Consider the following 18,220-nt stretch of genomic DNA (forward strand, 5'->3'; position numbering starts at 1 on the left):
CGTTTTGGTTTGATCGAGTCATAATCTTATATTTCTTGAAAATCATATGGCGCTAAATGAGAATCAGAATTGTAATGAATCGAATCAAGGATGAATTGCAAAATTTTCAGAAAACTATAGAATGAAATAGTTTTTTTCTTCTCAGTGCAATAAAATGCTAATCTGCAAAGAAAACAAACTCATGGACTGTTGCTTAACCATGTAGGTATGGAATGTTTTTATTAAACGTTCTAAATAGAAGTAGGAAGATATGAAACAACAAACTTGTAGGTATGTTTTGGTAGTATGTATTGATGGAGTAAATTTATTCAGAACTGAATGACGCTCATTTGCTGTGAAGAAACTACAATTTCAATTTAACAAAAATAAATTAAGAGAAGCTTTAATCATTTTCAAGGAAACTATTTTGAACAAGAACAAAAATAAGAGTCCAGTAGATTTATTGTCGTATGATCCTTTAGTGCTGAACTTCACTGTAGTTTGCACTTTAGGAGCTCTAAAGAAGACAGAGGTTTCTGTTTTGATGTCGGTGACATTATTAAATTTTAATTATATGAAACTAACACCATAGGGAAGAAAGAGTTAAACCATCTCCTCTAATTACATTGACTAAGTATCCCTGCATCTAAAATTACACATGGACACATTTTTCCTACTCCATGACCTGACACACTTGTAGGTGTTCAACGTTTTTCTGCAGTACTTGGTCTTTTTATGGCGACTAATAAAACAATTTCTCACCTTTTCATCAAAATGCCAACTACTTTTTTTTTTAAAAGTGTAATTATGAAGCTGCAATAACTTCTCAGCAGGGTGCATAGCTCTCAGAATCAACAAGTAAAAGAATAAAACAAAACAAGAGATTGTGATTTTGGGCCTTAAACTTCTACCAGGTTTAATGTTTTTAGCAGCTTCTTCAGTATTTAAGAACCTAATAGTTAAAGTTGAACATTTGTGGATAATATGTGACAACACACTGCTTCTGACAATGTAAAGGTATAATAAGGTGTGTATTTACTTTTCTCTCGCTATCATGTGGCATAAGCCTTAGATTTATTTAAACAAAACTTTATTCATGTCTATTCTGCTTTTTTTTTTTCTCCATAAATTTATGTGACTTACTCGGTTCTCATGAACATGGACAGCTATGGGGAAGTGTCCACAACTCCAAATTGTACAAATTCCGTTTGCTGTGTGACTGTGGAATTTGGAAATTCTCCAAGCTGCAGTTCAAACAAAAAAATGCATTTTTCACAATGTCTAGGAAAAGAATTTGTATGAGCCATTTATAAAATTATAATAGTCACAACTTGACCTATAAAATAAAATTCAGAGTAAAAAAAAAAACAAAACAAAACTATGCTGGGGTAAAATTAACCAAAATGACAAAACACAAAAAACAGCTCAGAGTTTCTGAGCTGTTTCTTAACTTTTTGTTGCTCTTAAGTTCAATGGAGGCTGAAAAGTTTGACATCATGAGGCATTTAGTTTTCTGTGTTTCCTTGTGTTCTGAAAGTACTCATTTTCTTTTCCATGTCTCTTTCCTTCACACACAGCCCAGTGTTTTGATAGTCAGCTACATTGAGTCTGCAAAGGCAGCGGCCCAGTTTGGCTTTTACCAGAAAGCAGAATGGAAGCCAGACGACTCCATGGTAGCTGTGGCGGTAAGTACGCCGTGACATTTCATCCGTTCTCCTGTTTAGTTTCATTGATTAGGCTTTACCCTTTTCTAATATCCTGTTGGTGATTTGCTTGTAAACTTACTGCAAACTTAGCTTTATTGGCATTTCTTCAGATTAAACTGTGTTCCCTGCCCCCTGCATAATAGTAGCCTGTTAAATGATGAGGACTGTCAAAGTTCTTGCCAGACTTTGAGCTTGTGGTTGTTTTAAAAAACACAAGTGAAACACCCACTCGCAGACTGCTGTATGTTGGTGGAAAAACTTAACATGAACTTCCATAAAGGCTTGAGCTTACATTAAACAAAAGTAGCAGCCCAACTATTTGCCTTTGTGAGCTGGTCTAACACCGAATGACTCCCTAATGTCTTGTCTCCACTTATCTGCTGTTTTTTTGGTTTCTGCTCTCTCTCCACCAATATTCCTAATCCTTCATGACCAGATTAACTGGTTACTCTGTGTGTTTTAGCTTTCAGGTCAATAATGAGTCATTTATCAGTCACAGAAAGAATCCCCCTTAGGTATGTTGTAGTACAGAGCCAGTAGTTTTTTTGGACAAATGCTGCACAGAAAATGGTTCACAGTAACATTACACAAACAGTCAAAATGCAGGCAGTAACAACCAATAAATGTCTGACCAAAATAGTAAAATAATATTGTGATGCCTTTACTGAACTGTATTTGCATAATCTCAATACTTTGTCCTCTGTTTATCACTACACTTTCTGGTTTTGATTGAGTCTACTCAAAGTGAAACTGTTCAAACAAAGGCATTGCATTGCAGTTCACCAGTCACACGGCTTTCGTTTTCAGTTGGATCCAAAGGTAGGCGTAACTTTAGGTAACTTTATTGACGTTGAGGCTATTTTTAAGGAACATCTTGAATCTTGAGCTGATTTATTACTTATGGGACAAAACAGATGGAGGGGGAAAGAAGGTGTAATTCTCTTTAACCTTGGGATGCATCAAATATTTTTTTCTTTTCTTTTTACACCCACTCTTTTGTGACCATTGAAGTAGCAAGCAGGCCATTTGCTAGCAACAGTGTCAAGGATAGAAGGCGTGGTTACAGCATTGTTTGTCCCAAAACAACACCTAATATCCTTGATGCCATTTTGTCTGTCAGGTACTAAAACAGAGAAAGACAAAAGGAAGGCAGTGTGGGAGCATTCAAGATTATTTGGGTTCCTAGTTTGAAAGTATCTTTTGTAACATCTAATCTAATATTATGAAGACAGAACATGATTGTACAAATGATAAATCTGTCTGTCAATAAAATAGAGGAAGATAAAAAGCTTGATAAGCTTCTGTCTTGTTTAAGTCGGTCTGTTTCCTCTTCTCTCTGCTCTTGCTTTTTGTTTTTACCTCCTATTGTGAGCTGAAAATATACATGAAGGAATGCAGCGAATGTGTCTGGGGAAGAAGTTACTCACGCTCTTTCCCATTCTCGCCTGGTCTCAAGGCAGCAGGGAGTAGGTGAAGAAGTTAAAAATATCTGGATTTAATCTCTACTCACAAGCTGACCTTTGCAAACACAGCTTAGGTTTGACTGTCTCTGACTTTCCAGTGGTTTTATGGTTGAAGTTAGTCTCAGAGTAAACTATAAATATCAGAAATCAGCTTGATTTTAATAAAATGATAAATACGAGTGTTACATTTGATAGTAAAAAAAAAAAAAGAGCTAATTGCTTTCTTTATTAATATGCATTAAAAATATATAGAAATTAGTTGTTAAAAACCCCTGACTGGAAAACTTCCCTTCTAGAGGTGTGCGCATTTTAAAGCAACAGTTTACATCTGAGCTCCTGTGTTAGTTTATCTAGTAAAACCCAGTGGGAGTCAGACAGCGCTGGAGGCTGGAATTAGATTTTTTGCAACAGCAACTCATTTTTCTGTTTTTACTTTATTCAAATGACCTGAAATTAAACATTTCAGTTTCTTTTACTTATTATGCTGCTTATTATTCCGGTTATGTCTAACAGTGATGCTACATAGTGCATAGAAGAGCCAGTAAGAGCTTTTCCTCACCTTGACCAGAGTTTCTACTTTATAACGGACGGGTTGCATCGTTTGTAGAGAACATGTTGCTCATCTTTAGTTCAATTCTGCATCAACTGTGTATGAAGCATCTTAGAGAACGATCTCATACCAACAGGTCTGTCGGCTGGACTTTGCATGTTTCTACTGATCAAAGCTGTTGTTTTAATGTAACATAGCAGAAGCTCTTTTGTAGAGTCAGAGCGTGGGATGTGGGTGATTTATTGGTGCGCCACGCAAGGTGCAATAAGACCATGGATTAAAGGCAGTAAAGCTGTTTATTGTGAGCATGTGTTTTTGTTCTTCAGCGCTTTCTTCAGATACTGATTCAGAGTTTAAAATGCTGAGAGCTGATGATCTTGAGTGTGTGTCTGTAGTTGGCAATATTGCTCAAACTGAGCTCAGCAACATCCCTCATAAATTATTACTCTCTCCTTTTTACATATTGCTTTTTGCCTTCACTGGATAAATGAGTTTATTTAAAATGTTGAAAGTCATAAAGAAAAAAACTTCAAAACGTATCTTTGATCTTTTTCTTTACTGAATTTTGTAATTCACTCATTACCTGATTTTTAAGAATACTTTATGATTAGCAGTACTTCATAATAACATTACCTAAATAAAAGAACTAAGTGGTAACTAACTATGGTACTCAGAGCAGTACCATAGTTAAGTAGCTAGTTATGTTTATTGGGTAAACATAACTAGCTATCACCCTATTCTACGTAGTTTTAATCCTTCAGTGTTTACTGACAGATTAACGACAGTTTCCTGCTTAGCCGCTTGTCTCCAGAATATTAGTTCTGTCTATTCCCACAAGGCTTAAGGGGTGGAGTTTGTATGAATGTGATAGATTTATCCTGGCTGTGAATAAAGCACGATCATATATTCATTTTAGATATATATATATATATTTTTTGCACTGAACAGGGTCCCATCAAAGTACTTGGTTTGATCAAAAGTGCGTGTAATGTAAGAATCGAGGAAAATGCAGTTGCCAAATAGGCTGTAGCTGCTTATCGTTTAACAAACGGATTTGAACATGAGAGGTTTTTTTTTCAGTTTTTTTATTTCATTTTTCTGGAGTCTGTTTTAGTTCACAGATACATTGATGTGTAAATACCTTCCCCGTTATTTTCATAAACCGACAACTTCTCACATCAAGGTTTGTATTGTTGTTTAATTAGAGAGAGAGAAAAAGTGAAGTAAAGTCGGGCTCACCCAGACAGTTGTCCTCACTCTGAAAAAAACAGCTGTTTTCCAGATGTTAAGGCACACCCTACAGACCCCAACGCTAACGTAATCTGCCTCTTAAACTATGGCCAGCCTCTATGTTTAGCCAAGTGTCTGAATGAAGTGAAGGATTTTAGAACAATAACTCAAGGAACTTTAAAGAAAAAAAACCATCTTGAAACACAGGAAATACTTCTCACCGCTGAGCTTTTCTTCCGTCGTTTTTTAGATCATTCCGAGGCCAAAATGTTCCTTCTCTGTTTTTAGACTCTCATACGGCGCTGCTCAGTAAAGTATAATCTGCCAGGATCTCTCTGCAAGTTTTCTCCTGTACATAGGTAGCGTGCATTCATAGTGGGGGAAAAAAGGAAGCAGTTTTAATTCTCCATTATTCAGCAATATTCTGAGGAACAACAGACGGTTTAGAAATAGCAGGCTGATTTCTAGTTGTAATGTCGATATCTTTCTGCAGCGGCCCACAGGTTCAGATCTCCAGCCTGAACGTCCAGGATGCGACACAATAACAGTGCATTAGCTCGGCCATAAATACAGCTGGCCTTTTCAGCAGTAGTGATCAGAGTAACCTGACTGTACTCCTTAACGGTGATGGAGGAATGTGTTTAGACTTCTCGGTTAGCACACCTGACAGCTGTGTGCTTTCAGGGTGCTCTCAGTCCTACTCTTGTCAGATACGCGTCTCACATCTGTGCTCTGCTTTTGAACTGTTTAACTTGATTTGCTTCGTACCAGAGGCTTCTGTTTTGCAGCTGTGACGAAGTTCGCATGGATTTAAATGACGTTCTGTTGCGGCTGAAGGAATGCGGCTGCTTTGTTGAAGTTCTCCCAGTTTTGAGAAGAGTAGCAGCTGCCTCTAAGCTTGTGTGTGGGTGTGTGTGTGTGTGTGTTGTTGCACCTCTGGGACGAGTTTAGACACGTCTAAGAGAGAGACTTCGACACAGCATCACACCGTATAGTATTCTGCTGACTTCTCAGTTTCTCTGCAAGGTCTTCCAAAGTCTTTCTCTTGACTTGCCTGAAGTCAGCTTTTTTCTTTCATTTTATGTTTTTCCAACTCTAGCATGAGGTCAAACCTTTGATATTGTTTATTTCAGACACATCATTAAGTCTAGAAGGGTTAAGTTAAGAATATTAAATCATATAGTATGTCAGGAATGATAACTCTTGCCACCAAGTGTTATCAGAAAAAAGAAAATCAGATTTCCCCGATTCTATTGAAAAGGGTTTATCAGATTTTAGTCATGTATATTTTAGCTGTTTGATCAAACAAGTAGTGTTCTTTTTTTTTTTTCATTTCTTTTTTAATGTTTCACAGACACTTGCTTCACAGCCTGAACACTGATGAGTGTTCATGAAAACAACCCACAAAAATCTCCCCTGTGCTGAGCAACGGATTGCCTTTGAACTTCAGTGCCTACATATTTGTGGGGCTCTAGTTGGCGTCCTGCCTCTTCCTACGCCATTATCTCCGCATATATGATCACATTGAAAGTACAAGGTGTCCTGGAAGCCCTCTTTCTGTATCTGCTTTTTCTTTCATCCGCAGCTTTTATTCCCTCTACCAAGTCGAAATGAACCTAATCAAAGTCCCATCAGCAGAATGCACCTGTAATTGCTGTTCTACTGTGATTAAACTGCAGGTGAAAGATTGAAGTGGTAACTCTGATTTCTGCAACCAGCGAGCTTTTGAAATAAATTTTAGAAATGAAATGTAGAAACAAAAACACTGATCCTAAATGTTTTTTTTTTTTTGTTTAGAAATTGTTATGCCATTCTTTTAATAGAACAAATGTGTGAGAAACGTTTTCTGTTTCAGATCTAAAAAGGATTTCCAGATGTGAGTTTTTAAAAACATGAGGATTTTGCTGCATGTTGCAGAAACTGTTCAACAGTGAAAGGGTATGCTTAAGAAAAAAATAATATATAGTTGTCTTTCTAAATGATCTTTTAACAGTAAAACAACCTTAGACTGATGGTAAGTAGATTAATCATCAGATTGTCTCCAATAAACTGAGGTTACAGTTTAAATGGTTTTTATTGATGTAGTTTAAAACCTTTTGTGATGACTAGAGGATTTATTTATTTTTTTCAGCTTGAAAAATCATTAAATATGGTCCAGGGTCTTGACATTAAACTTGTATATATTAAATTGTTTTCTTATAGTTTTTTGAAATTGAAACCTTTGCCTATCACAATTATTTTCTATGTAGTTTGTGGCACTCCTTAACTTTCAAAATATTTAGCAAACCTCAGATTACCCCCTTTGTTTGTCTTAACTAAACTCCTTTTTATTCGGATGTGACAGAGCTGGTTTCTATGTACAGACATTGCAAAGTCTTGGCACATTTTCGCTGAAGAGGGACTGCAGATCAAGTTTCGTTTCATGTTTCAGTCAACAGGCTCTGGTTCTGTAGTTTCCTTGACAGCAATGTGTGTCTGTATCCTTGCTGTTTCTCCATTATGACTGGGGAGTTTCTCCAGTGGACGTTGAAATGTTGACAGTTTGACTTTTGTATTTCACTAATGGCCGTTAAAACATTTAAATCAGCAGGAATATTTGTTAATTGTTATGAAGATAATGGGTAGATTTAAGTGATTTAGTTCTGGCAGATTTGCGTTGTTATGTTGCATTAAGTATAAAGTGTTAGTGATGCTCTAAATCAACAAATAATGGGACAAAATGAGCAAACTTTTTGATTCTAACTCGTCTTCTCCAAGAGATTTTTATGCTTCTATTTTCTCATTTATTTTTTTCCCACTTTTTGTAACTTGACATCACATCAGTGCACATTATTTTCTTTGATGTCCAAGTGCCTTATTACTGGCTATGTTTTTTTTACTATATTTATCTTTTGCAAAGCTTTTACTTGATACAAATTTCAGGTGAATTGGATTTCGCTTGAAGAGCTATGACAAAAAGCATCAGGAATATTTCTTTCCATCCGTCTTGCTGTGTGAACGTGATTAGTTAGGGCAAGGTGAAAAGTTCAGCTGTTTCTCTTTGTATTTATTTTTATGCTTAAATTGAGAGAAACTATGTTATTTAAATGTTGAAATTACACATTCTCTCAGGTACGTTTATGTCTTCATATTGGAATCTGCAGTTCACACGTCAAAGAAAACTCTGGCAGTCAAAACATCCTTCCTTACTGGTGAAGAAATCCCAGATAATAAAATATTCTGCAATTGTTGTTGCTCTGCTGACCTTTAAATACATAATAAGCCTGTTTTGGTTTTTTGGGCATCGTCATGTTTCTTACCGTTTGTTCTTCTAGTTGCTCACAATGATTAGGGATTTGTCCTTAAAATCAGTTGAAGTGACACCTCTTCAATTGCAGCATCTTTGAAAGGAGGAGCTCGCCAGTTGCACAAATAGTTTTCATGTATAAACATTGCAAAATCCCTCACACTGCAGCCTAAAGCCAAAGATAACACTATGTTACGTAACCATTACCATTAAACTGACAAAATGACTTTTGGGTGTCAAAAATCTTTAATATGCATGATTAATATCCCCCTTCTTATCTTGTGGCATTCTATAAAAATGTAAAAATACAGTTAAACAGTTTTTAAGTTGAGCTGAGTTAGCCTGGAAAGGGATTAAAACCTCATCATCGGCCAACTGTGTGAATCATTAGATGTAGCATTTACTGTAAATGGCTTTTGAACTTCTGTTCAACAAATCTTAAAACTTTTGTGCCACCTTTTGAAAAGGGTTTTAGTGGAAAAACACTTCCTGTCTTTCTGCCTTTGTTTTCAGACTGCCAATGGCTACATCCTCCTGTTTGATGTGTTGGGTGGAGGAGAGGACAAGTATCTTTACGAGCCTGTCTATCCAAAGTAAGTGATGCACACGTTCACAGCAGATTTATATGAATGTTGTAGCTGCTGTCCAGAGCAATTCAACAACTCCTGTACATTTTATGTCCTTTTGTTAATTCTATTTGTTCTGTTAATAAATGTAACCTTTTTCAGGTTATTTTACACCACAAAAATTGGTGCCACTTTTTATTTATGTATTTGTTTTTAGAAAAGGTTCATTGTTTTAAGCTAATTGGTCGAGAGAGTGTGCAAAATGCTGCAAATTATTCTTATTTGTAAGGGAATATGTGTTTTTTTTCTCCCTTTCTTCACTGTCTTTCCTATTTCCATGCATGCTTCATGTAGCTTTTATGCAAAAATTGTGTGTGCCGCATTTTTTCTTGCCTTGATAAACTGGGCATGTTGGAACATATCCACCCCCCCCCCCATAGGCACAAAGGTTGAAAACAAGTTCATTGTGGAGTTTCTATAGTTAAGTTTTTAGGAAGGTTAATTGGACAACTTGTTTGTGTTTCCACAGAGGAAGCCCTCGTGTAAAAGTGACTCCAGGTTATAAAGAGGAACAATGTGCTCCCGCTCTTTCTTTGGAGATTAAGAAGCCTGTGGACCTGGAGGCTCCTATCACCAGGTAGACACTTTCTTAGAATCACTGTCTGCATTTTTTGTTGTCTGCCTGAGACTACAGACATGCTATTTGAAGAAACAAAAAGAAAATACACTGGAGCTCACAAATGAGATTAACTCTTTAATTCAAGTTTATTCTTTAAATTACTGGATATATGCATGTTGAATTCTGCGTTCACGTTTCCCTTTCTATCAGTCTATCAATGGTTATTGACCTAAATTCGGATTAATGAGATGCATTTATCTTCACATTGTGATTCTCTCCTCTGATGGAGACCCAGAATAGACCTTGAGAAGTTTCTACAATTACTTTGCAGCTACAGAAATCTTCTGAAAGAACGAACCAATGGTTGGGAACTAAGTGAGCAGAGTGATTGATGGGTAATATTGTCAGGACTATAGTTGATTCAAACGAGGATGCAAATTTTCTGACAAGATTTCAAGCTAAGCAGTTTGTTTTGTTATCTGCTGACATGAGGCTGATAGCTTGTCAAGGCCCCTGGTGAATCTGCTTTTCATTTTCATATTATTAATTGATGATATTTTGTCTACTTGCAACATGACATGTTTTTATTTATGTTTTTAAAAAGAGTTCATTTCAAAATTGTTTTCTTCTGTGCCTTGCAAAAGTATTCATATTTTTTCATATTTTGTCATTATGTCTACATGTATTTTTTGGTGAGATTTTAGCACCTAATTGCAACGTGAAAAGAAAATGATACATTGCTTTATTTTTTAACATGCAATTATTCAAATTTAAATAATAATCCAGCTCAACAAATGCATTTTACAACTGATTGCAGAGAAAAGTTGTTCTGCAGGAACTTAAAACAAATATATATGGGATGTTTGAAAATAATTAAAATTGCTTTATTTCTAGTAAAACATTCTTGGAATTTATATTAGTCATTTAATAGAAAACATACCAGCAAATGAATTATTAAACTTCTAAGTTTTTGCAGTTCTAATTTTGCATGCAGATTCCAAAATTGTTTTTTTTTAAAAAACCCACAATTTTCCTGTCATTTTCAAGTCTAAATAGATGCATTTAAAAACGTGTCATTAAAGAAAAACAATTATATCAAATAAAACCTTTTTCTCTGTTATATATTTTCTCTTTTCTTTGCTGATTGACAATAAGCTTCCCCCCCCTTTGTCGGTTTCCCATTCCGTCTTTCCTCTCCCAAATCTCTTCCACTTGACGAAGATTATAGGGCAGTCATCTGAATGAGAGCTCTGCTTTGGCATTTCACAGGCACAGCTTGATTGTACAGGAGATGAGTGGGTGTCTCCCGCTGCGAAGCTGCAGTGAAAAAAAACTTTGCCTCCTCCACAATCAGTCAGCCTGTACGCTTCAGTTCTCGTCATTTCCCCGCTGTCTCCGTCCGTCTTTCTCCCAGTTGTGTTGAGTCTACCCTCAGTCTTTTTACAGACAACACTGTGTCCCACAGGGACAAACACAGGCCTGTTTGTTCCCATGTGTTTTAGAGGACAGTGAGACGAGGCAGTGGCAGCTACATCACAGCTGGTCGGTAAAACTGTCGCGATACAGCTGGATGATGAATGGCTCACTGTTTTTACCCCATTTCTTCTTGTTACTGACTTGTCTGCTGCTGTTCTTTATTTTTATATAAAAAGCGAATTTCTCCTCTGTGTGTCTCCTCAGTCTTCAGACTCTGCAGGAGGATTTGCTGGTTTGTACGGCAGACGGATATCTCCACGTCCTGCACTGGGACGGCCTCGGCAGCAATGGACGCAAGGCCATCTGCCTCACTACAATCCCCTTTTCATTAGACCTGCAGTCCGCTCGAGGTTAGAGAAACGATTTCAAAAACAACACAGCAGCATTTTATTTCAGACTCTTATATGTGCTGCGTATTTGTGTGTGTAGGTGGTCCCTCTCTGGACCTGGAGGGGGTCTACATCCGTAGCATGGAGTACTGTTTGACCCTGGACGGCTTCGCTGTGGTTCTCAGCGATGGCCGCCTGGGCTTTATCACGCCGCTGAGCAGCTCAATCACTGCAGATGTAAGGGCCTTCGCTCACAAAGATCACTTTCTAATGCCATCAAAACAATTCCCTCTTTATGCTTTCATCACTTGTCTCACCAAACAGAGGCTTATTTTCTGTTAGGGAGTGTAGTGCCATCCCAATGCTTTCTTTAAAACAGCATGGTACGGCTGCTAAATCTATTCCAGCTCCTGCCTTCATGTAGATTTGCTTGTAGCCGCCTCCGCTGCCTGATCCAATGAGCTGCTATTTAAATCCCCCTCAGATTCACGTCTCTGTCACTGCAAACTGCTCATGCTGCTGATGTTAAAAAATGTGGTCAAACACAAGCCGTGCAGCTCTAAAATAATTACATTTTCCATAGTTCTGATCTGTGTACTCTGTCCTGTAAAACTTAGCCAGGGATTCACCGTTTACCGTATATGGGAAACGTTTCTACCTATGCTTCCAAAACTGAATCCAGATTTCTTTTTCAATAAAATTTTTTTCTACTGTATTTTCTGAGTTTTTCTTGTGTGTGTCCAGCAGCTGCAGGGAGTCTGGGCAGCAGACGTGACGGACGGCACCTGTGTGGCTGTCAACAACAAGTACAGGCTGATGACTTTTGGCTGCGCCAGGTCTGTGCTACTGTCTCACACTCTGTCTGTGTTTTCACGGTGCAGAGCTGGGTGTGTTTACTTGCATTTGTGTGTTACAGTGAGATTGTTGTCCTTGCGGTGTGTGTCCACTGCAAAAATTTGTCGGTTTGTGCTTGTCGGGATCTCCTCATGGATTGTGAAATCTGTTGGACTGGCAGGAATTTCTCTCCTCACCATTTCGTACCAGACGTCTTTTTACGAGTTTCTGGGAACAACACACTGTGTTGCGTTGCATTAAACTCCACACATTCTTTCTTAAAGTTAAAAATTTAAGAAAGTCAAAAATACAAAAACGTTATTCAAGCCAATCTGAAAGCTGAACGGATTTATCAACGAATTTATCGTCTATGAATTCGACTTTCGCTGGCAATTGTCTTTGATTTTTTTCTTTCTTTGTTTGTTGGGATTTTTTTAGCTTTTCAGTTACTCTGGTATCATCATTTTGATGGTGCACACAAATTCCTTCCGGCTGCATGCAAAGTTTTTATTTTCCCCAGAGTATCTCCAAGTGCAGCAGCACCTGATTTACACAAAAACTATACAGAATAGCAATAAGTAGAAAAAAAAAAAAAAAAAAAGACTGCTAATCCCATTTAAATAATTACGGTAAATCAGGTGATATTTTTTTGTCTGATCTGAAGCAGCATAGAGGAGAGTTTCGGAGGAGAGAAACAGGTTTTGTTTTAGTTGTTGAGAAAGAAAATGCGTGTTCAGTAATTTGCAGACTCATTTTGATCTTTTTGTGTTGCAACACTGATTCTCTGATTAAAATTAGTTTTCTTTTCCTATGTTGCAGCGGTTCAGTGTTGGTCTACATGATCGACACGACGACAGGATCGATGCAGCTGTCCCACAAACTGGAGCTCACACCAAAACACTACCCAGGTATCACTCTGGCACTGTCCATTACATCTCATCTGCTTTTTACCCTTAACAAATGCATCTGTGCATGTCATTTTCAAATTACAGTATTTCAGATGTTTTATATCCAATGTAAAGACACAGCTCTCCCTGGTGGGCTAATCTCTTTCTTAGTCTATATGTTATCCTGCTAAAAACCTTTTCACTTGTCTTTTCAAGCTCGATGTTATGCCACTTTTCTTTACATCTTGTTTGCATGTGTCAGAGTATAAGGCTTTGATGGAGGGTAGAAACGTAGCCACTGCTGAAATGCTTCTGATCAAAGTGCACAGTTGAGTTTTGGACACAGCAGAGCCAGATGATTCAGCAGCACAGGTTGCCCAGAACCCTTCAGCCTAAACCTGTAAATTGCATCAAACTACAACCAAAGATACTTTCATATCAGCTTGTCTCTCTGCATCATGTAAAGTCACTTAAAACTCTGCTTGAAGGCGTAATAGTAAAAAAAAAAAAAAAAGTATGTTCTGCTTGTTTTGTCCTTTAGATGCTCTTACTTCTGGATTCTTAATCCAAAGATCTTGAACTTTGTTCAGTTTAAATTTCAAATAATTTATTTTTCTATTTTTTGTAACATTTGTTAAATAATAGATGACAAGCTGTCATTTTCGGGGATTTCAAATTATCCTAGTTTGACCTGTAGATTAATCAAAAATCAGATGATGAATGCAGAATATAAGCCTGCCTCAGCACTGAGCTTTATGGTTTGCTTTAAGATAGAAAAGATAAGAAAGATATAAGAAGATAAACTCCAAACAGGTGGATACGTTTTACACAAATGTCCATGATATCTTATCGTTCTTATTAAAAAGTCTATGCTAAAACAAATAGTGCATATTATCTTCAAAACACTTCGGTGTGCTTCTGCTTAAGATTTCATTCATTTGTTTTAATGTTCCTTGTAAACCTTCCAAAGTTGAGTGGCTAATTAACACATTTCAAGTTTCTTGATATAAATCTGAAATAGCAAACAAAAATAAATAAGATGGAAATACTGAGAATGTTTCACTGCAGTTTTTTTTACAGTAATCCTGCAAATACATTTTCTGAATCTTTTTGCCATTTAGACATCTATAACAAGACCGGCGGCGTCAAGCTAATTTGCTGGTCACCTGACTACAGTGTTGTCATGGTAACCTGGGAGTGTGGCGGTCTGTCGTTGTGGAGTGTCTTCGGAGCGCATCTCATCTGCACTTTGGGAGAGGACTTTGCGTGAGTTGGATGCAGAGTTCTGCTTTGTTTTGAGTTTTTTTGGTGAAAGTTTTCATATCTTCGCATTTTGTTTTGTATATTATCTCCTCAGGCATCATTCTGATGGCACCAAGAAGGACCCACTTAAAATAAGCTCTATGGTATGTGACTCTCTACATGCTGCTTTTTATAAAAATGAGATGCAATTTATTTTTACATCTGAGTATTGCTGTGGGTAGTGAATTATTTACAACTGAAAACTGTAATGTACTTTAATGTGCTATTTTCAGAAGGCACACTAAAATACATTTGTTTCACAATTTAAAAATTCACATTCAGACAATATTTATAAACCTCTCCCACTAAAAAAAAAACTGTAATTGCAGCAATATGTGGTTCTGCAAAGTTTTGACTTTGCAGTAATTAAACCAGGCGACGTTCAAAAGAAAATAAGGAAGTCTTCATATTTAGCTTACATGACAGTCTGACACAATCACTTCTTTTGCTCGTTAAGGTTTTTTTTTTGTTTTGTTTTTTTTCCTCTGTGTTGCTAACATGGATAATGTGCTGTTCACCAGAGCTGGGGAGCAGAAGGCTACCACCTGTGGGTGATCCCAAGCAGACAGGAGAGGAGAAAGCAGGAGAGTGAAGAGCAGGACGTGGAGATGATTTCTCCTCCTCACCCTTCTCTGCAGGCTGGGATACTGCAGTTCCACTTTATTAAGAGCGCGCTCACAGTCAACCCCTGCACGGTGAGAGTAGAACCTGTCCGCAGCGCCCCCTCACACAAACACACGGTCACATTAAACATTCATGCTTTCTTTGCTCCTTCGTCGACCGTACAGAGTAACCAGGAGCAGGTGTTACTCCACGGAGAAGACCGCCTCTACCTGACCTGTGGGGACCCCACACAAATCCACAGCACTTCTGACGCACACACAAACCTGCACCCACGGGACGGCAGCCCGCTGCATCACCCACCCAACCCAGACTCCTCTCTTTCTCAGGGACTCAGCACTTTACTGGGACACAAGCACTGGCATGTGGTCCAGGTGAGTGTATGAATGTACCAGCAAGCAGGATCCAAGCAAGCATGTTAAATTGTTCTGAAACATCAGATTAGATCATGTTATATTATGTTCTTTCCAACTGAATGTAATTAGTGTTTTTCTGCCTCACCAGCTTTTAAATTAGCTCCACTCAGTATGAAGTTTAGTTCAGTGTCTTTTTGTTTCTTCTTTAGATTCACAGCACATACCTTGAGAGCAACTGGCCAATACGGGTGAGTGAGTGTGTGTTTGTGCGTGTTTGCTTTTCCATCAATTCCGGATAACAGAAATGTGTGCAGTTGATTTCAAAATTCCCTTAAACTAGAACTAGATTAATTTGTTTCCATTTCATGTTGGCTGTGAAATTGTTCAGTAAACATTGCTGAAGGAAAAATATAAATATTAGAAGTCAACCAGTGCACACCTTTAGACTTTTATATTGTGTTAAAGCTCACTGTTTTAAAGTCTGACTTTATGATTTCAGAATGTTGATCCTTTTTGTTCCTCCTTGGTGGAGTTAGATGTATTCTTTCTTCATTAGCTTCCTTGAACACATCTGAACAATATCCATTTACCGTAATTTCCGGACTATAAGCCATGACTTTTGTCTCGCTTTCGACCCTGCGGCTTATACAACGATGCGGCTTATTTATGAATTTTTTCTAACGACCAGTAGGGGCGCTGGAGCAGAAAAGGTAAGCGTGAGACAACTGGAATATATCTGTAGAGGAAGACTAATGTAATATCGTGCTTTGTGCATGAATAAAATTAGCTTGAACAGACCCTCATCATGGAGAATGCAAGAAGAAATGCATATGATGCAGCTTTCAAGTTAAAAGCAATCGAGCTGGCCGATAAAGAAGAAAACAGACACTGAGGAAGAAGACTTCCATGGTTTCCTTATGTTATTTAAACATAAGGTTAAATAACATAGTGTTGTTAGTGTTATTTTGCTATATTGCTGCTGTTCAGAAAGAAAAGCTAAGGCATATTATTAAAACTTTAAAAACACTTTCTGTGTACCGTCTTTCTTTGTAAACATCTCATGTTTCAATGTAGGCACATGCGGCTTATACACTGGTGCAGCTTATGTATGTACAAAATGTGTCTCCTTTAAAAATGTAGGGGGTGCGGCTTATAATCAGGTGCGCTCTATAGTCCGGAAATTACAGTAATTTAATTTGTTTGACAGGGACATTAATTTTTTGATAAGCTAGATTTCAATATGATTTATAGCTCTTGCAGTGCATTTACACAGCAGTGTGCTGACTTGAAATATTCTCTTAATTAAATCTCTTTAGATTGTTTTATCAACTTTAAAAGTGATTGCATTGAAGGAGAACAGTTATTATTACAATCTTGCAACAGATAACAGTATTATGTGCAGAGTATTGCACACTAAGATGTGAAAAAGATGTTCACAGACTTATTGGGCTGGATCTATTTTGGAAAGAATAATGTGGGATAAAATCTCTGTATCTTCAAACCTGTGAGGAAAGCTGAATAAAATTGTGTGGCATTCAAAAAAAAATTTGAGAAACACATTTGTGTTTTTAGTCCCAATAAGATAAATTTAAAAGGTTTTTATGGCATTTCTTCTAGGGAGGTTCACCAATAAATCGGCCCCAGTATCGGTTATTGGCTGATACTTGCATGTGAAGCTAATATTATTTACCTCTGCAAAAATCTAAAAATCAACCACTGACTTTTATTTCTTTGCTGTGAGAGAGAGTATACTGACATTTGCAGAGCATAGTCACTCCACTGTTGCCAACTCAGCAACTTTCTTGCTGTATTTAGCAATATTTCAGACAAAAAAATAATAATTATCAGCGAGAATCGGCAGGTCAGGCTTTTTTAAGATTGATCATCTGCAATCAGTCAGAAAATTGAAATCGGTGCATCCCTAATTTTTTTTCTACACTTTTTAATGTTTTACTGTTGTGTGTTTGTGTGTCTGCAGTTTGCAGCCATAGACACAGCAGGACAATGCATGGCTGTCGCAGGCAGGCGGGGCTTTGCACACTACTCCCTATTCACGAGGAAATGGAAGCTGTTTGGGAACATCACTCAGGTAAGCAGACACTCATCCCATTTTGTATAATAAACAAAACTTGTGAGATGAGATGAAAATAACTGTTCATTTGCAGGAGCAGAACATGACTGTGACAGGAGGTCTCGCCTGGTGGAAAGACTTTGTTGTGGTGGCATGCTACAATTTCACAGACCAGCAAGAGCAGGTGACAGTGGCAGAATTGGCCTCATTATTTCTCGTCAGTTCTGTGTCTGAAGTTCTTTTTGTCTCGTTACGGTGACTGATTCATCTATCTAGTTGAGGCTCTATCAGCGATCGTCTAATCTGGACAACGCCTTCGCCTCGGTGACCAAGCTCCACTCTGACACGCTGCTGCTCAACGTCTTCAGAAATATGGTCATCCTGTTCAGAGCCGACTGCTCAATCTGCCTCTATAGCATAGAGAAGAGGAATGACAGGTATTACTCTCTGAACTACATCTTCTTTTAGTCATAATCTCATCAAATTACTTTATGGTTGGATCATTTTCTGGACAAAATGTTCCTGATGAGCCGAAACTAAAATTTTAAATCAATACTCCTTTGTTTTTTGGCCATTTGTGCACCAATTTCTCTTTTTGGTCTAAACTGTCAGATCAATCCCATCCTGTGATACTGTATAGCTGAAGAAGCTGAAGTAAGAACATTTGATATAAAACCAGATCTCATGATTTCTATGCCTTTTCATCTGGCTAAAGACATTGCCTCCACCCTCTGGTGAAACAAATAATTACAGATGTTTATTTCTTGACTTCTGTTTTTTATGAAGATAATAAGCACTTTGTTATTTTAAACAAAAAACAAAGTACTTTTGGTATTTTTTATTTTTTGTTGTTGCATATTTTATTAAGTAACATTAGCACTATGGTCTATCATGTAAACCATGTGTCGATCTCTGGCTCACCATAGCTTATGTTGCCCTCTAGAC

General features: G+C 37.5%; 1 protein-coding gene across 2 annotated transcripts in view; it reads left to right on the plus strand.

Annotated features, from left to right (window-relative positions):
• ric1 (RIC1 homolog, RAB6A GEF complex partner 1) overlaps positions 1-18,220 on the plus strand; it is a 28,391-nt gene that overhangs the window by 2,974 nt on the left and 7,197 nt on the right. The window contains exons 2-16 of one of the 2 annotated variants that reach the window (XM_044096247.1): positions 1,557-1,664; positions 8,728-8,807; positions 9,310-9,417; positions 11,080-11,225; positions 11,305-11,441; positions 11,949-12,040; positions 12,858-12,946; positions 14,047-14,191; positions 14,283-14,331; positions 14,749-14,922; positions 15,016-15,222; positions 15,414-15,452; positions 17,183-17,293; positions 17,370-17,459; positions 17,552-17,712. In XM_044096247.1, coding sequence (XP_043952182.1) covers positions 1,557-1,664; positions 8,728-8,807; positions 9,310-9,417; positions 11,080-11,225; positions 11,305-11,441; positions 11,949-12,040; positions 12,858-12,946; positions 14,047-14,191; positions 14,283-14,331; positions 14,749-14,922; positions 15,016-15,222; positions 15,414-15,452; positions 17,183-17,293; positions 17,370-17,459; positions 17,552-17,712 — 1,736 coding nt within the window. The remainder of the gene's footprint in view (positions 1-1,556; positions 1,665-8,727; positions 8,808-9,309; positions 9,418-11,079; positions 11,226-11,304; positions 11,442-11,948; positions 12,041-12,857; positions 12,947-14,046; positions 14,192-14,282; positions 14,332-14,748; positions 14,923-15,015; positions 15,223-15,413; positions 15,453-17,182; positions 17,294-17,369; positions 17,460-17,551; positions 17,713-18,220) is intronic. The other variant, XM_044096248.1, reaches the window with a different exon arrangement.

The sequence above is a fragment of the Gambusia affinis genome, linkage group LG17 (genome assembly GCF_019740435.1).
Source record: "Gambusia affinis linkage group LG17, SWU_Gaff_1.0, whole genome shotgun sequence".
NCBI classification, from domain to species: domain Eukaryota; kingdom Metazoa; phylum Chordata; class Actinopteri; order Cyprinodontiformes; family Poeciliidae; genus Gambusia; species Gambusia affinis.